Below are 18,466 nucleotides of genomic sequence, written 5' to 3' on the forward strand. Positions count from 1 at the left end.
TGGCAGAGTGTGTATGGGACCGAGAATGGGACCGGAGAGCTTTCCTGTCTGTGTAAACCAGGGACCGACTCTCTCTCTCTCTCTCTTGGGACCGGACTGTGTGTGTGAACCGGGGACCGAGAATGGAACCAGACAACCTTCCTGTGTGTGTGTGAAATGGGGACCGAGAATGGGACCGGACAACCTTCCTGTGTGTGTGTGAAATGGGGACCGAGAATGGAACCAGACAACCTTCCTGTGTGTGTGTGAAATGGGGACCGAGAATGGAACCAGACAACCTTCCTGTGTGTGTGTGTGAAATGGGGACCGAGAATGGAACCAGACAGCCTTCCTGTGTGTGTGTGTGTGAAATGGGGACCGAGAATGGAACCAGACAGCCTTCCTGTGTGTGTGTGAAATAGGGACCGAGAATGGAACCAGACAGCCTTCCTGTGTGTGTGTGTGAAATGGGGACCGAGAATGGGACCGGACAACCTTCCTGTGTGTGTGTGAAATGGGGACCGAGAATGGAACCAGACAACCTTCCTGTGTGTGTGTGAAATGGGGACCGAGAATGGAACCAGACAACCTTCCTGTGTGTGTGTGAAATGGGGACCGAGAATGGAACCAGACAACCTACCTGTGTGTGTGTGAAATGGGGACCGAGAATGGAACCAGACAACCTTCCTGTGTGTGCATGAAATGGGGACCGAGAATGGAACCGGACAACCTTCCTGTGTGTGTGTGAAATGGGAATCGAGAATGGAACCAGACAGCCTTCCTGTGTGTGTGTGTGTGTGTGTGTGTGTGTGTGTGTGTGTGAAATGGGGACCGAGAATGGGACCGGGCAGCCTTCCTGTGTGTGTGTGAACCGGGGACCGAGAATGGAACCGGACAACCTTCCTGTGTGTGTGTGAAATGGGGACCGAACAACCTTCCTGTGTGTGTGTGTGAAATGGGGACCGAGAATGGAACCAGACAGCCTTCCTGTGTGTGTGTGAAATGGGGACCAAGAATGGGACCGGACAGCCTTCCTGTGTGTGTGTGAAATGGGGACCGAGAATGGAACCAGACAACCTTCGGGCAGGGTTGGAGGTAAGTTGCTGCTCTGTGTTTTTCAATTCTTTCAGTGTGTTAGGGCATCTGCTGCACCACTTTCCTTACCTGCACCGATTTCCTTAACTCTCGGGAAGGTTTTTCAGGACAGGCCACATATGCTGGCCTCAACAGAACTGGAGTAACTCTCAGCTGGCCAAACTTCCCGAAATGGCCAGAAGTGGTGTAGGTGCCTGGTTACACCGCCTTTGGCTGAATAAAAAACTGACTTAAAAAATTCGTAGCTAACTGAGTTACGCTGGTGCAACTTGATTGGGGAAACTGGGGATTTTTAAGTTAGGCCAGAAAAAGCAGCCTGCTCCAAAAAAAAAAAATGTCACAAATACTGGGGAAAATTGAGTCCTGGAAGTCTTATTGGATATCAAGGTTTTAGGGGAACCTCTATAGGTCAAAAGGTCTCGTCAATATCCAGGGTCTGGCCCACCCCTAAAAATAGGTTAAAAGTGACCTCCTGGAAGCTTGTAGTCACAGACAGTGAGAGGGGAGAGCAGATCAGAAGTCAAGCTGGTCAAACACTCTTTGAGAGTGATCCCATGCTTTAATGTAGGAAGCTCTAGACAGAGAAGGAGACTGCAATCTAGAGAACTGCTTATGTGTGCCAGCCGTTTGTCCAATCAGAATCGGTATCAACTACCTGTTACGGTTGTATGTTTTTGGTATATAGCTAATGTGTTATATTCTGTCTTATACTCTGATTAAATGCAATATAGCCACCAGATTGGTTTTACAGTCGATCCTGATTATTAAAGTGAATGGAGATAGCGTTAACCTGGCATATTTCGTTAAAAAATTGGCTTCTGTGGCTGGAATGTAAAAAGAGTTATTGTGGAGAAACAAGTTGGAGATGGACTTGGTCTATAACAAGGTGCCAGGCGAGACGACTGGATAGGAAATCTCGTAAGGGAGTGTGTTTCATCACTGAAACCAAAACAGAATGGCGAGTGCTAATTGTAGAGATAAAATCGTGAGCAGTTTCTCAGAGACTATCGGAGTCATCCAAGAGGACAGATGTAGTTACTCCAAGTGCTTGGATGCAATAGTATCCCAAGTGAATGCGGAACGGACTAAACTTAAAGAAGTCGATAACAACTGGCTTACACACTCACTTCTGTGCGAAGTGTGCAGACTTGAGAAACAAACAAGATAAAGAGCAGGAGTGAGATTGGGAGATAAACAGAAACAAAGATCGTAACTGAATACAAACCATCCTGAGAACACGAAAAAAAAAGAGAATTAGATAATAAGTTACTAAGATGAGATTTTTTTGAAATGAAAATGAAACTAACACAAAGCTTTAGCTTTTGTGCCGGGGAAAATAAAGCATAAGATTTGCCGAGTGTTGTTAACCTTAAAAGAGATGCTGGAATTTCAGTTTTTTTAAAAAAAAGAAGTCTGTTCGTTTGTTTCAGCTCGACCCACTTTTGTGTGCTGAGAGGGGAGAGGCTGGTAACTCTTTGTTTGCCGTTAAGTTTGTTAATTAACACGTGTGGTTTTGTTTTAAATCAATTCAAATTGGAACAAAACTGCTTTCTTAATTTGGTTCCAGAAAGTTTTCTTGAAATGATAAATTGTGAAAAACCCAACTTACCTTGCGACGACAGTGAAATTCTGGTTATTTTAAGTTTAAAAAAAGATTGGCAGTATTTGAATTAGAATTTTGAGACATTTGAGATGCTTTTTCTTGTTAAATATTTTGGTTGCACTGGAAAATCTTGGGTTTGGAAACCTTTTTAAAAGAAACCATACTAAAAAGTTGAGACAAAATCTAAAATGCTGTTTTCTCTGATGAGTGACAAAACATAGAAACATAGAAAATAGGTGCAGGAGTAGGCCATTCGGCCTTTCGATCCTGCACCGCCATTCAATGAGTTCATGGCTGAACATGCAACTTCAGTACCCCATTCCTGCTTTCTCGCCATACCCCTTGATCCCCCAAGCAGTAAGGACTACATCTAACTCCTTTTTGAATATATTTAGTTTACTGGCCTCAACAACTTTCTGTGGTAGAGAATTCCACAGGTTCACCACTCTCTGGGTGAAGAAGTTTCTCCTCATCTCGGTCCTAAATGGCTTACCCCTTATCCTTCGACTGTGACCCCTGGTTCTGGACTTCCCCAACTTTGGGAACATTGTTCCTGCATCTAACCTGTCCAAACCCGTCAGAATTTTAAATGTTTCTATGAGATCCCCTCTCATTCTTCTGAACTCCAGTGAATACAAGCCCAGTTGATCCAGTCTTTCTTGATATGTCAGTCCCGCCATCCCGGGAATCAGTCTGGTGAACCTTCGCTGCACTCCCTCAATAGCAAGAATGTCCTTCCTCAAGTTAGGAGACCAAAACTGTACACAATACTCCAGGTGTGGCCTCACCAAGGCCCTGTACAACTGTAGTAACACCTCCCTGCCCCTGTACTCAAATCCCCTCGCTATGAAGGCCAACATGCCATTTGCTTTCTTAACCGCCTGCTGTGCCTGCATGCCAACCTTCAATGACTGATGTACCATGACACCCAGGTCTCGTTGCACCTCCCCTTTTCCTAATCTGTCACCATTCAGATAATAGTCTGTCTCTTTGTTTTTACCACCAAAGTGGATAACCTCACATTTATCCACATTATACTTCATCTGCCATGCATTTGCACACTTACCTAACCTATCCAAGTCACTCTGCAGCCTCATAGCATCCTCCTCGCAGCTCACACTGCCACCTAACTTAATGTCATCTGCAAATTTGGAGATACTACATTTAATCCACTCGTATAAATCATTAATGTACAATGGAAAAAGCTGGGAACGCAGCACAGAACCTTGTGGTAGCGCACTAGTCACTGCCTGCCATTCTGAAAAGTACCCGTTTACTCCTACTCTTTGCTTCCTGTCTGACAACCAGTTCTCAATCCACGTCAGCACACTACCCCCAATCCCATGTGCTTTAACTTTGCACATTAATCTCTTGTGTGGGACCTTGTCGAAAGCCTTCTGAAAGTCCAAATATACCACATCAACTGGTTCTCCTTTGTCCACTTTACTGGAAACATCCTCAAAAAATTCCAGAAGATTTGTCAAGCGTGATTTCCCTTTCACAACTCCATGCTGACTTGGACCTATCATGTCACCTCTTTTCAAATGCGCTGCTATGACATCCTTAATAATTGATTCCATCATTTTACCCACTACCGATGTCAGGCTGATCGGTCTATAATTCCCTGTTTTCTCTCTCCCTCCTTTTTTAAAAAGTGGGGTTACAATGGCTACCCTCCACTCCATAGGAACTGATCCAGAGTCTATGGAATGTTGAAAAATGACTGTCAATGCATCTGCTATTTCCAAGGCCACCTCCTTAAGTACTCTGGGATGCAGTCCATCAGGCCCTGAGGATTTATCGGCCTTCAATCCCATCAATTTCCCCAACACAATTTCCCGACAAGATGTGCTCGAGATGGTGATCTAAGACATGGAAGTTACCTTGTGAACAAACGGCGGTTACTTTTGTCTCCAATGTTTAAGACACCATGAGAACTACCAAGCTTGGCAAAAACTTGTTTCTGAAATAGGAATAAATAAGTTCAAATATAAAGATAAATTGATATGAGTTGCTTTTCCGAGCTCTCAAGAAGGGAAAATTCTCCCTGAAGTTTAAAGGGATAATTCTTTACTAAAATAAACTGGTTTGGGAACAATTTAGGTGGTCCTACTAAATGCTGTGTATCAAAAGAAAAAGTTTGTGGAGAAAAATAATTGAAGATTGAATAAAATCTGTCAATACAAGACAATACGGTTGTTTAGATTTGTGCTAAGTTTGAAATGATAAAATGGACTCGGGCACAATATAGTTGGTTATAAAGAATTTTAAAAATGTTGATCTTTAATATTGTATTTAGGATATAAGGTTACTCCAGAGTTCATGAATATGAATAGTAATTAATGGGATGTCTACTTCAGATGCAAGATCGAAACAGGAGAATTGCAGCACCAAGTAGGAATTTTTCTAACATTCTAGTGAAAGTTAGGAAAGTGTAGTTAAGAATAATAAATCGAGAACTTTCTCTTGGAGACATTTGTGTCATTGCCGATGAATTTTTAAAGAAAGTTGCATTGATAACCTGACCACTACCTGAAACATGCAGTGGAAGATGAGCAAAGATTCTCGACAATCTTTTGATAAGATTATCTGAAAGCCCAAGATGGCTTGCATCGAATGGCATAGAGATAGATACCGGTGTAAGAGTGCAGACGTGATTTGTTGCGCATGAGGCAACTTGTATGTGGAAATGCATGGTGAATTTGCACTAAAGAACAGGTCTCAAGACATGCTGAGTTACTTGATAACAGAAGACATGAAATGGTTAATGTGGCTCAGGGAATTGTGACAATTATTAAAGCACTGATACATACTCCCATCGAGAAACTATCGAATTAATGAATAAAAGCGATTGAAGGTGTATTTAAGTGAAAAACAATATAGAATTTAGATTGGGACAATTGAAGGCTAGGAAGAAATAAATTTAAAATGAATTATCCACAATGAATGGATACGAGTAGAAGATATCTGGAGAATCTTTTAAGTCCATGACTTGTTGATTAAATGTTAAATTTCAGCTTTCTTTACAATATCTGTTTTGGTTGTTTGCATCAAATTTGCTGGAAATGTATATACTTAGTCAATGTGCTTGTGATTGTAAGACCATAACCTGGCATATTTCTAACAAAACACTCTCTTCCTCAGGCGACCAAAGGCTGCACTGGCACACTGAAGGCCGTGTTGGACCTCATCGTCGATGTCTGCTCTTGTTGACAGTAGGCTCCCAGGGTATGAAACATAGTTCACGTTGTCCAAGGCCTTATCGTGCTGTGTGGCGGGGGCAGGTTGGTAGAGGACCTTTGTCTTACAGATGTTCAGTGTAAGGCCCATGTGCTCGTACGCCTCAATGAAGGTATTGACGATGGCTTGGAGTTCGGCCTCCAAGTGTGTGCAGGCGCAAGCATCATTTGTGAACTTTAGTTCAATGACAGAAAATGGCCTGGAGGCAGCGGAGGTCGAACAGATTCCCGTTTGTCCTGTAATTTAGGTCCACTCCAGCAGGGAGCTTGCTGAGCGTGAAATTGCAGCATGGAAGATCGAGAAGAGCGTTGGTGCGATGACACAGCCTTGCTTGACCCTGGTCCAAACGTGAATTGGGTGTAAGGTGGATCTGTGGTCAGGACCACAGCTTGCATGTCATCGTGGAGCAGGCGGAGGATGGTGACTAACTTTTGAGGGCAGTTGAACCGGAGGAGGACATTCCAGAATCCCTCACGGTTAACCATGTTGAAGGTCAAAGGAGGCCATGTACAAGGGTTGGTGCTGTTTCAAGCATTTCTCTTGTAATTGCCGCCCGGTGATGATCATGTCTGTTGTGCCCCTTAGTGGATGGAATCCGCATTGTGACTCAGGGAGGAGCTCTTCAGCAACAGGGAGAAGACGGTTCAGGAGGATTCTTGCGATGACTTTCCCTGCGGCCAACAGCAGGGAAACTCCTCTGCAGTTACCACCATCGGACTTGTCACCTTTCTTGAAGATGGTCACAATTATGGCTTCTCTGAGATCTCCTGGCATGCTCTCCTCCTTCCCGATAAGAGAAATGAGATCATGTATTCGCGCTAATGCCATGTTTTAGTGCTCGGCGGGAAGTCCATCCGCTCCTGAAGCCTTGTTGTTCTTCAGATGTCGGATGGCCTTTTCTACCTCGTGCCGGGCTGGATTTGTGCTGAGATGGTGATGGGTAGCATGCTGTGGGATGGAGTCGAGGACACTCACATCGAAGACAGAGCCTCGGTTAAGGAGATCTTCGAAGTGCTCCTTCCAGCAGACACTGACTGCCTCTCTGTCCTTGATGAGTGCCTCTTCGTTTTTCGCCAGCAGTGGGGTAGGGCCTTGGGTGCTTGGGCTGTAGGTGGTCTTGATGGCGATAAAGAATCCTCGTACATCGTGATTGTCGGCTAGCTGCTGGACCTCCTGCTCATAACGTCATTAGTAATGCATCCAATATGCTATCAGTATATTACTGTACTTAAACATTACTGTAGACAATGGGTTAAAATAATTCTTATTTTTCAGGATAACTATTTAATTAAGGAAGAACTGATCAAACAACACTTCCATAAAGGAAAATTGTATTAGACAGGATGGATAGAACAGCTCAGACACAATGCTTTGTTTTGGTGGGGGGTCTGGGTGGGGGGCAGGGTGGGGGTAGCAAAGCCAGTTTAATTTGATTGCTGATGCTGATAAAAACATTACCAGATATCCTTGCTTCCCTTCTTCCCCGGAGGATCCAAATGCTCCATATTCTCCCTGTGCGAACACAATCTTGTATCAATACTTGGACACAACTGCGAAAAGTGAATTGTGACAAATTTATCTCACCAATTACCTGCTCTCCATTGATTCCATCAACACCTTGGTCTCCATCAATACCCTGTTACAACAGCAATGTTGGGTTTTAGTACACTGGTAAAATCAGATGTCAGGCAACAGAAAACATTTACTCTTTATTGGATTTTAATGAAGTGTAAATAAGCCAAATGTACCTTTATCCCTCGAATTCCTCTTCCTCCCTGAAACATAATGTACAATTGTAAGAATGCTGATTCCAAAAGTAGGAACATTTTTTAGTTACTGCTGAAGGGAGATGCATTTGACAGTCGCTTACCTTATAACCTCTGGGACCTGGGCATCCGCTAAATCCTCGAGACCCAGTGACACCTGGTGGGCCTCTCTTGCCCTGTAAAATACATTTGGATTTAATTTCCACTTTCTGTTTTTATGACATCTCCATCTACATTATGAAAACATAACGTGACAAAGCTTACTTTGTGCCCTGTCCAATATGTGCATGAAAATGTTGACCGGGATCTGCTTTATGCTCGTCCAACCTGTACACGGCCTGCTCCCAAGGCTCAGTAAAATCCCCAGTTTGATATCAATGAAAGGTGGGGGCTGGGGGGAAAGCTGGAGCAGTTAAAAAGTACAAAAGACACTCGACACCCTTTTAACAGGAGGCTTGCAAAGAAATGGAGCCTTCTTATGACTGGGTCGCAGCCTTCATTGCAGAATCTCCTCCAGTGAGGACTCAGACAGATCTCTGTGTGGGACTTCTCTGGTGCAACCACTTTTGTTTCTCCCAGAAAAACACAATTACAGCTTTAAGGGCTGTTGGCACTCACCCATGTGACCTCAGTGCACGCCAGTGCATTAAGTGCATCATGTCTCAGTAAACTGCTCATACATACCGTGTAATTGTGTATCTAAATTGTTTTGGTTCCAAGAGCTATATTCTGTGCTCCATTCAAACATGGGACGTGCTGATAATGAACAGGAAGGCTAAACATGTAATGAAGTGATAAAGTTTCCCTTTGCAGCGATGGGACAAACCCATAATAGTTTACTAATTAGGGGAGTTGTCTTCAATTCTTTACGATGTAAACCAGCAGAACTTGGATCGAAAACAAAAGCAACTAAAATTCTCTACAAGCCTTTTGAAAATAACCAAACTCACCTCAACTCCATCTTCTCCTGGATAGCCAAGAAATCCTGTTCGGCCTTTACTTCCCTGTAAGATCGACACACCCATCAAGTATTTAATACAAAAATAAAAGCATGTTGTTAACTTAAATAAATAACATCGGCATGCAAAAAAAGTTCTCTTAAATATTGTCATTTAATTGCAGATATTCATTTTACATTGGTATAAATTTCAATCTAAAAATTAAGGTCCTGAAATTCTGATTAAGGTGTAAGGTAGGGATTGGGGTGGATGGAGGGGTGGGGGGAATTAGAAAATGGACCATAACCTAGTTCTGCCTGCCCCCTCCCATGTCAAGGGGGAACTCCTGGGCTTCCCACCAACATACTTTTTAAAGGCCTCAGTGGACTGAGTGCCAAGAGTGGCATTGGTGCTGCTAAGGCCCCAGGAAAGTCTCTTCCAGCCAGAAGTAATCGATCTCCTCTGGAAAGCCCTGTTTATTTCCACTGAAAGGTTCTCGACATTTTCAGCTATCAGTACTCGCAGGGGTGTAACTGACGGTGTCCCAGTACTTTGGAATGCTGTCTGGTCCTGCTCCGTTGGATACATTTACTGCCCATTCATGGAGCACTGCCACCAGTGAAGCGAGTTGATGGGAATTTCGGGGTTGAAACTTTCACATTAGATCGTTTTATAAAAGCGGCGAAATATTCACATTCATATTCCATCATTCTTGCATTTAATTGGAGAAAATGTACATTGAATCTGATTGGTTTTATAAAGTATCTTACCTGCGTCCCAGGGCTCCCCGGATCACCTCGCCTTCCTGATTCTGCTTCACACACACAATACACATTACAACACTGCCTTTCTGCAACGGTACTCTGGAAAAAAGGTTTGTTTGATTGACGTTGTGAAATTAATTCTGCTGCTACAACTTCAGGAAAAAGAAATCAATCCATTCGTGAAAGAAAAGAAAGCCTAGAAATCTGAATAGGCCCGAAAACGGGCAGGTTGAGGTATCCTAGCGGCAGTAAAAGGATCGCAGGCGGCACCGTTATTTTGGTTCTGACGAAAGGTCATCGACCTGAACTGTTAACTCTGTTTCTCTCTCCACAGGTGCTGCCTGACCTGCTGAGCATTTCCAGCATTTTCTGTTTTGATTTCCGCAAAATTGGTGCTGCCTGCTGATTATCATTATTGTGGTGTTCAGCCCAGCTTTAGATGTGCAAGGACTCTGGGGGAGGGGGTAGGGGTCAGGCCTCGGGGCCGGGATCGTGGGGACGTAGGGGGTGGGGGGGAAGTCAGGACATGGGGCCAGGATCGGGGGGTGGGGGGGGCGGGAGGTCGGGACTTGGGGCCAGGATTCGGGGCGGGGGAGGTCGGGACTTGGGGCCAGGATCGAGGGGTGGGTGGTGGGGGGAGGTCGGGACTTGGGGCCAGGATCGGGGGGGTGGGGGAGGTCGGGGCTTGGGGCCAGGATCGGGGGGTGGGGGGGGCGGGGAAGGTCGGGACTTGAGGCCAGGATCGGGGGGCGGGGGAGGGTCGGGACTTGGGGCCAGGATCGGGGGGTGGGGGGGGCGGGGAAGGTCGGGACTTGAGGCCAGGATCGGGGGGCGGGGGAGGGTCGGGACTTGGGGCCAGGATCGGGGGGTGGGGGGGGCGGGGAAGGTCGGGACTTGAGGCCAGGATCGGGGGGCGGGGTAGGTCGGGACTTGGGGCCAGGATCGGGGGGTGGGGGGGGCGGGAGGTCGGGACTTGAGGGCAGGATCGGGATGCGGGGGGGGGCCGGAGGTCGGGACATGGGGCCAGGATCGGGGGACAGGGGGGTTGCGGGAGGTCGGGATTGGGCCAGGATCGGGGGGTGAGGGGGCCGGGGGAGGTCGGTACTTGGGGCCAGGATCGGGGGGCGGGGGAGGGTCGGGACTTGGGGCCAGGATCGGGGGGTGGGGAGGGTCGGGACTTGGGGCCAGGATCGGGGGGTGGGGGCGGCCGGGAGGTCGGGACTTGGGGCCAGGATCGGGGGGCGGGGGAGGGTCGGGACTTGGGGCCAGGATCGGGGGGTGGGGAGGGTCGGGACTTGGGGCCAGGATCGGGGGGTGGGGGGGCCGGGGTAAGTCGGGACTTGAGGCCAGGATCGGGGGGCGGGGTAGGTCGGGACTTGAGGCCAGGATCGGGATGCGGGGGGGGGCGGGAGGTCGGGACATGGGGCCAGGATCGGGGGATAGGGGGGTTGCGGGAGGTCGGGATTGGGGCCAGGATCGGGGGATGAGGGGGCCGGGGGAGGTCGGTACTTGGGGCCAGGATCGGGGGCGGGGGGGGGGGGGCCGGGAGGTCGGGACTTGGGGCCAGGATCGGGGGCGGGGGGGGGGGGCCGGGAGGTCGGGACTTGGGGCCAGGATCGGGGGGTGGGAGGGGCGGGGGAGGTCGGGACATGGAGTCAGTATTGGGGGGGGGGGGTCGGGACTTGGGCCCAGGATCGGGGGGTGGGGGGGCGGGGGAGGTCGCTTCATGGGGTCAGGATTGGTTGGGTGTGGAGGGAGGTCTGGACTCGGGGCCAGGATCAGAGGGTGAGGGTCAGGACTTGGAGCGGAGGAGGTGGTGGGGGGGAGGCGGGGGAGGTCGGGACACAGGGTCAGGATCTGTGGGGGGGATCGGTTGGGACTCAGGGCCAGGTTTGGGGTTAGGGGTGGGGTGGGTAGGGGGGAGGAGGTCGGGCCTCGGGGGGTGTTCGGAGAGGGCCTGATGGTCGGAGTTGGGAGAGAGGTTGGAACACTTTTGCCTTTTTTTCATTCGTCGCTGTTTATCATTTGTTTCCCCGGTGTAAATATCGCTGGCGATGGCTGCCACAGATGCACACCAAATTTGTAAGAGGTGGAGCAGCAAGCGATAGATCCTTTATCTAACTATGTTAATGGCCTAACACCTGCTTCAGGTGAAGGTAAACAACGCCTTTTTTTTGCCCTCACCAACGTAGACGGCAGAGATGCGAATGCTACTTTTTCCACAAAACCAGCCTTAACAACCACGCTCAGGTGCCGAATTTCAGGCCCAATAATTTGAAAATAGAACTTCACTGAACAGCAGATTCTTCACCAGTGTAAATTACCTGTTTAATGGACCAATATGTGGAACAATCATCAACAATAAAAAAACAAACTCCATCTCATCGTGTCATTGGATCTTTTTTGTCTTAAATTTCATTTGCTTAGAGAAAACCTACAGAATATTGAACAATTCTGTCTTGCTTTTCTAAAGGACACTTACTATTTGTTTAAGCAAAGCACTTCCAATATCCTCCATTTCAATTGATAACTGTTGTTTGTATCCAAATCCTCTTCCAAACTCAACAAGAGGAATCTCATCAACATTCACAGCACCTTCCAGAGCGACAGTGATGAGTGAATCGACTCCTGTATTTGTAAAATGACCATTTTATTATTACACATTACTGTCGACAACTGAATTGACAGCAGTTATTAATCTATAGTAGAGCTGGCACATTGTGATCAAAAGAAAGTCATGAAGCTGAAAGGGTTTCATTGATAAAAATGGATTGATGAGGAGATGGGATTCAAGACTTTTAAATGCAGGTAGGCATGAATAATCTAGATTTATGCTGGTTAACTAAATTAAACTGTGTGTAGAACTGATGATGAGCATAATTAGAAAATTGCCAAGCCTAAAGTGAGGGTAGAGATGCAAAGAAAACTTTTATTCTCCCGGATGAATGGGTAGGTGGATCAGTAGGATAATGAGCAGGAACAGGGGCTCTGATTGATCATTCCTTCACCTCACTACCTGAAATCAACTAACTAAACATCGTGTAGAAATGTAACCAGGGACCTTCCGTTTTGTATGGTTTAGTGCTACACTCAGTAATGCCTCTACCCACTGGGCTGCTGGAGGTGCAATGGCCAAAATTACAGGCAGCTTGACATTGCTAACAACACAATTTATTACAGCTGTGTAAAATTGTTTATTGATAAGAAGATGGTGCTGATCCACTGTTGTATTGTGAAATGGTCTCCAATCAAAGCAACCAAATTGTCAGCATCATTTAAAATTAATCTGTGGTTAAACCTCAAAATGAATGGTCAAAAATGCAATGATTCATTTTTCACTTTTCAAAGTTGGTATCAAACTTTAATTCAATAGAGAAAGATCGATCGTATACTAATGACATCAAAGAACATTAATGCTGGTGACACACTGCTCACAATATTGAAAATATTCATTTACTAGTGCACTCATGAGTTGAGTTTTCAGTTATTCTGCTCAACAGATCCATTAATCAAGTGCACCAGTATGATCCAGTGTCATATGCCAATGTACTGTACCATAGAGTGGCAAGGCATGGATTCATGTTTGTGGTTGCTCATACAGCAATTGTAAGATGGTACTAAAGGGTAGAATGACCCCAAGAGGTCTCCTGATCAACCGCTGCAATCTCTCTGGGGTTTCCACAGATCTTCCACCAAAGTTACGACAGATAATCAAAAGATCCCCTGTAGAGATTCAGCTGACAAGGTCGGCGCATCTGCAAACAAGTCACCCTAGCTTACTACTGCACAACATCTAGCGATCAGTTACAGATTGATGTTAGCCGATTAAAAACTGCAGAGCGTTCGGGAAACCCATTCTTCCAGGTTTACTGTCTATGACTCCTCCTCACCACACCGAATATGACACCAAGATAATATCAGGGCCAATGACCCCAAAACAAGCCGCTTTGAAAATAAAGATATATTTACCATTTTCTCTGAGCGTTTGTGATGTTCGCTTGAGCTGATGCAAGGGATCATCTAATCCATCCGTGAATAATATCATCACCTACAGATCAATTATATTTAAACAGACCATCATTTTAATCATCTACACTTCAAAGAGTCATTTATTAAGAGACAGGGAGGCCTCTCTTGGAACGCTATGAGGCTGGCTCTTTAGCAACGGATTTTCAGTTGCTCACCCGGCCTAGTGCCCGAAGAGAGGTGTAGAACGCCCCACTCCACTCTCAGGACACAGCAACCAAATTTTTTGGCTGCCGTCGCAAACCATTTTCCGACACAAAATTTACCATCCTGCCGCCATTAGCACCCTAAGAAGCCTCCAACCTGATTTCCACCCCTAAAGCTGCTCAATAAATGCAAGCTCTATCTTTTTCAATCTAATGATGGGCCCTGATAAAGCTCACCAGCCACACTTTTACATCACATCTACTTCCTGTCCGTCTCATAATGATCTACTATAAAATAAGCAAAACAACTTTTATGTGTTCATTAAAAGTCCATTCTGTAAATGCACCAAAGATTGTTGTTAACAAAAGATTTTCCCACAGGAAACATTACCTTGACTTTTGAGGTCGATTCATTGAACTTCCTCAAAAATGATTCTAAATTCTTTGCATTTAACTTAACGCGACTGTCCGCCTTGATAGCTTGCAGGCCATCAATCAGTTTTGAATTGTATTCCTTAAATTGGGTTTCATGGACAATCCGGCCGATTTCATTTTGGATGTAAAATCCAACTCTGATTTTCAAATGGTAATTTGAGTCACAGCTGACCTCTAGAGAGGTGATTTGCTTTAAGATTTCGTCCAGCTTTACTTGTAGTTTATACTGACCAGCAAGTATGTTTTCAAATTGTATCTGATTTGAGCTTTCAAATCCCACAGCAACATTTACGGTGCAAGCTGGAAATCAAAAATAAAGATCAGCAAATGAAAAAAGGATTATTGACAATGTTTGCTTAAAGCCGTCACAATCGAACATGTTAGGATGGAAATGGTGGACCAAGTTATTGATGGGATGTAATGTCCAAACTCCTAAAATGGTTCCAGTGTCAGGAATGCTGAAGTCGAAAGCCTACCCACCGATTTTAACTACTCACTGTTGTACACCCGTTTCCCATCCGTTCTTGCCAACGTGAGGCCCCGGCCTCATTTATATTCCGTTGGTGATCGGCAGGTGCCAAAGGGATGCTCTGCTGCAGCTCATTTGATCCGGGAGGGCGGGAATGTTAGAGCCGTGGGGGAGGAGGGATGGGAGGCACTCTCAGGAGGACCCCGTATAGGCCCGTAGCAGTCCGGAGTGTCTATGTGTGCCGAGGAGAATCATTCCCATTCCTCCTGGCACCACCTAAAAATATATAAATTTCCTCGATCATTTTGTGAGCGGCCCTTTAAAGACTGCTGGTTAAGTCATTCACCTTTTAGTACAGCTAGGCCGAAATGTACTTCGAAATTGCAATTGGGGTCCGATGTACATCACAGGAATTCCATATTACAAGTAGCCTCCTAGCTGAAATGGGCAGGCACTCCAGCTGCTCATCACAAGACCCTGCCCAAGACTGTGGCAGCTGCAGGGGTAGCGTAAGCGAGGTGGCTGCTCATTCGTGGGCAAGGAAATAGAGATGTTGGCCCTTCTGGGTAAAGTGTCACCTGTTTGTGCCAGTACGGCTCAGTTGATAGCACACTCATCTCTGGCACAGCATGTTGTGCATTCAATGGACATAAACACATAGAGGGTCATTTCAACCCCCCAAAATGACTGGGTTTGGGTTGCATAGGAAGTTAAATATCAAAAATTTCAAACCCAAACCCAACTCTCCTCCAACCCGCCCACTTCCAGTTTTAACGGAAGTGGGGCGAGTGACGGCCAGCCAACCCGCTCTCAGGAAGTGGGTCCCTCAGTGAAATATTTTACTGAGGCAGCTGCCTAAGATCCAGCTTTAACACAGGCTGGCCGGGTTCCCAGGCCTCGGGAAACCCGACAACTGAAGGGAGGTAAGGACAGCTGGATGGAACAGGTAAGTGCCTTTCCAGCACTGCTTGTGGGCCAGGAGCAACACTCCCATCCTCTACTGTCACGTTAACTTCATCCTCTTCTTTTGTGAAGACAGATGCAAAGTACTCAATCAGTACCTCAGTAATGCCCTCTGCCTCCACAAGAAGATTTCATTTTTTGTTCCTAATCAGCTCCATCATTCCTTTAACTATCACTATATATATATATATATATATATGATACAATTTTATATCTTTGTAAAATATATATATTTTTTTATCTTATTCTGACTTTCTTACATCTTTTTCCAATTTCCCCCAGCAGTCTCTGTATTCTGCCTGGTTTTCAATTGTATTCTGTACCTGACATTTGCCATAAACCTCCTTTCTCTGTTTTATTTTAGCCTCTATTTTCTTGTCACTTCGGGAACTCTAACTTTGGATACCCCATCTTTCCTCCTTATGGGAATACACTTGGTTTGAATCTGAACTATCTCCGTGTTAAAGGCTTGTTCATTTACAGTTTGCCTGGCCATTCTTGGTTTCCAGTCTACTTGTGCTCGATCCCTTCTCAAATCACTGAAATTGGCTCTCTTCCAGTTGGGTATTTTGCTTTTCCCTTTCCATAACTACAATAAACCTAATTTTATCATCATTATCATAGGCAGTTCCTCGGAATCTAGAAAGACTTGCTTCCACTCCTAAAGTGAGTCCTTTGGTGGCTGAACAGTCCAATGCGAGAGCTACAGACCCTGTCACAAGTGGGATAGACATTCGTCGGGGGAAGGGGGCTGGTGGGACTGATTTGCCACATGCTCCTTCCGCTGCCTGCGTCTGACCTCTTCACACTCGCAGCGTTGAGATTTGAAGAGCTCAACGCCCTCCCGGATGCACTTTCTCCACCTAGGGCGGTCTTCGGCCAGAGACTCCCAGATGTCAGTGGTGATGTCGCACTTTACCAGGGAGGCTTTGAGGGTGTCCTTGTAACGTTTACACTGCCCAACTTTGGCTCGTTTGCCGTGAAGGAACTCTGCATTTGATCACTATATGGATGTTCTCCCACTGAAACACACTCCTCATGCCCCATTTCATTCCCCGGAACTAGATCCAGCATTGCTTCCTTCCTTGTTGGACTAGACACATACTGATTAAGGAAGTTCTCCTGTACACGTTTTATGAATTCTTCACCCTCCTTGCCCTTTACTCTGTTTTTTTCCCAGTCTATAGTGTAATTGAAGACTATTATTACTGCACTATTACTATTATGAACAATTCTGCCTTTTCTTCTTTCTTACTCACATACATCAGGATCTTTGATGCAAACCTAAATGAGAAGAAACAATCCATTTCAATTTACTAATAGAACCCTGTTTGGAAATAACATTTGATTCCCTCCATGGGTATCCAGAGATACGATGTATAGTTAACGAATATTGTCCCAGGCAATTTTAGTGCAACAGTGTAATTTTGAAAGCTGTACCACTAAGCAAATTTCACTAACCTTGTTCAGGTGGGGTGCAGATATTACGGACAACACTTCTTTTAATTCTATCTAATTTAGTATAGTTCTCAATATGAAATTTTCGATCTGCCGCTCCACTAATTTGAACCAGTTCATTTTCATTTGCTGCTCCAACACCAATGGCAAAAATATTGATGTTCTCTTTCCTCAAGTTGTTGGCTGGGACAACCACGCTGTCTTGGGATTCTCCATCTGTAATCACCAGGAGGTATTGAGGGACCCCTTTCAGCTTTCGACTTCCTGATGATGGTTCAAAGAAACCCTTCACAAACGACAGTGCCTTCCCAGTCAGGGTGTTTCCAAACTGTTGGGTGATTCTGTCAATTCTATTGACAAGTGCAGTCTGGGTACTAGTCTCATTCAGGTAAAATTCAACGACTTGCTCTGTGCTGTACTGGGCTACTGCAAACTGGAACTTTGATTGATCAAAACTTAACATTTGTATCATATATTTCAATACATTTTTCAGGCGGGTGAAGTCATCTGGGTCAATACTTTTTGATCCATCAATTAGAAAAACAATGTCTGCTTCACGAACTTCGCAATCTAGGATAGGAGAGCATAAACCATAAATTGGTGACATCAGCATTTTCTATGCTTCATTTCTTTAAACATTTAAAATTTTTGTCCTTTCCAAATAAATTTATAAATCCAAGTTTACTCTTGAATGCTGACGAGTAGTGGTACCACTTTCTTAGACCTTAATCATCTGAAAACTATTATTGTGACAATCCTGATGCAAAATCTAGGTGTTAAATTGTTGAGACTTGCTGTCTGGATTCAAACTGTAAATAACTGTAACACATAACAATAATTTGCATTCATACAGTGGGGCCGAAATTGACCACCGCCCGAAACATAAGAACATAAGAATTTGGAGCAGGAGTAGGCGATTTGGCCCCTTCAGCTTGCTCTGCCATTTAATATGATCATGGTCGATCTGATCTTGGGCTCAGCTCCACTTCCCTGCCCGCTCCCCATAACCCTTCACTCCCTTATCGCTCAAAATTCTTGTCGATCTCCATCTTAAATATATTCAATGACCACACGCTCCACAGCTCTCTGGGGCAGAGAATTCCACAGATTTACGACTCTCAGAGAGAAGAAATTTCTCCTCATCTCAGTTCTAAATGAGCAACCCTTTTATTCGTAAACTATGACCCCTATTTCTGGATTTCTCCAATGAGTGGAAACATCCTCTCTGCGTTTACCTTGTCGAGCCCCCTCAGTATCTTATATGTTTCAATAAGATAATCTCTCATTCTTCTAAACTCCAATGAGTATAGGCCCTACCTGCTTAATATTTCTTCATAAATCAACCCCCTCATCTCCAGAATCAACCTAGTGAACCTTCTCTGAATGGCCTCCAATGCAAGTATATCCTTCCTTAAATAAGGAGACCAAAACTGTATGCAGTACTCTAGCTGTGGCCTCACCAATACCCTGTAAAGTTGTAGCAAGATCTCCCTGCTTTTATACTCCATCCCCCTTGCAATAAAGGCCAACATTCCATTTGCCTTCCTGATTACTTGCTGTACCTGCATACTTTTTGTGTTTCAT

The 18,466-nt window shown here is 45.4% G+C and overlaps 1 protein-coding gene across 1 annotated transcript in view; it reads right to left on the reverse strand.

Moving 5' to 3' along the window:
- Nucleotides 1–18,466, reverse strand: part of LOC139264064 (collagen alpha-6(VI) chain-like) — a 178,460-nt gene that overhangs the window by 79,171 nt on the left and 80,823 nt on the right. The window contains exons 9-18 of the mRNA XM_070880162.1: nucleotides 16,886–17,452; nucleotides 13,949–14,292; nucleotides 13,355–13,433; nucleotides 11,868–12,013; nucleotides 9,392–9,484; nucleotides 8,634–8,687; nucleotides 7,788–7,859; nucleotides 7,666–7,692; nucleotides 7,509–7,553; nucleotides 7,376–7,429 (exon numbers count right to left, since the gene is read on the reverse strand). Coding sequence (XP_070736263.1) covers nucleotides 7,376–7,429; nucleotides 7,509–7,553; nucleotides 7,666–7,692; nucleotides 7,788–7,859; nucleotides 8,634–8,687; nucleotides 9,392–9,484; nucleotides 11,868–12,013; nucleotides 13,355–13,433; nucleotides 13,949–14,292; nucleotides 16,886–17,452 — 1,481 coding nt within the window. The remainder of the gene's footprint in view (nucleotides 1–7,375; nucleotides 7,430–7,508; nucleotides 7,554–7,665; nucleotides 7,693–7,787; nucleotides 7,860–8,633; nucleotides 8,688–9,391; nucleotides 9,485–11,867; nucleotides 12,014–13,354; nucleotides 13,434–13,948; nucleotides 14,293–16,885; nucleotides 17,453–18,466) is intronic.

Source organism: Pristiophorus japonicus, chromosome 5 (genome assembly GCF_044704955.1).
Source record: "Pristiophorus japonicus isolate sPriJap1 chromosome 5, sPriJap1.hap1, whole genome shotgun sequence".
Taxonomy (NCBI): domain Eukaryota; kingdom Metazoa; phylum Chordata; class Chondrichthyes; family Pristiophoridae; genus Pristiophorus; species Pristiophorus japonicus.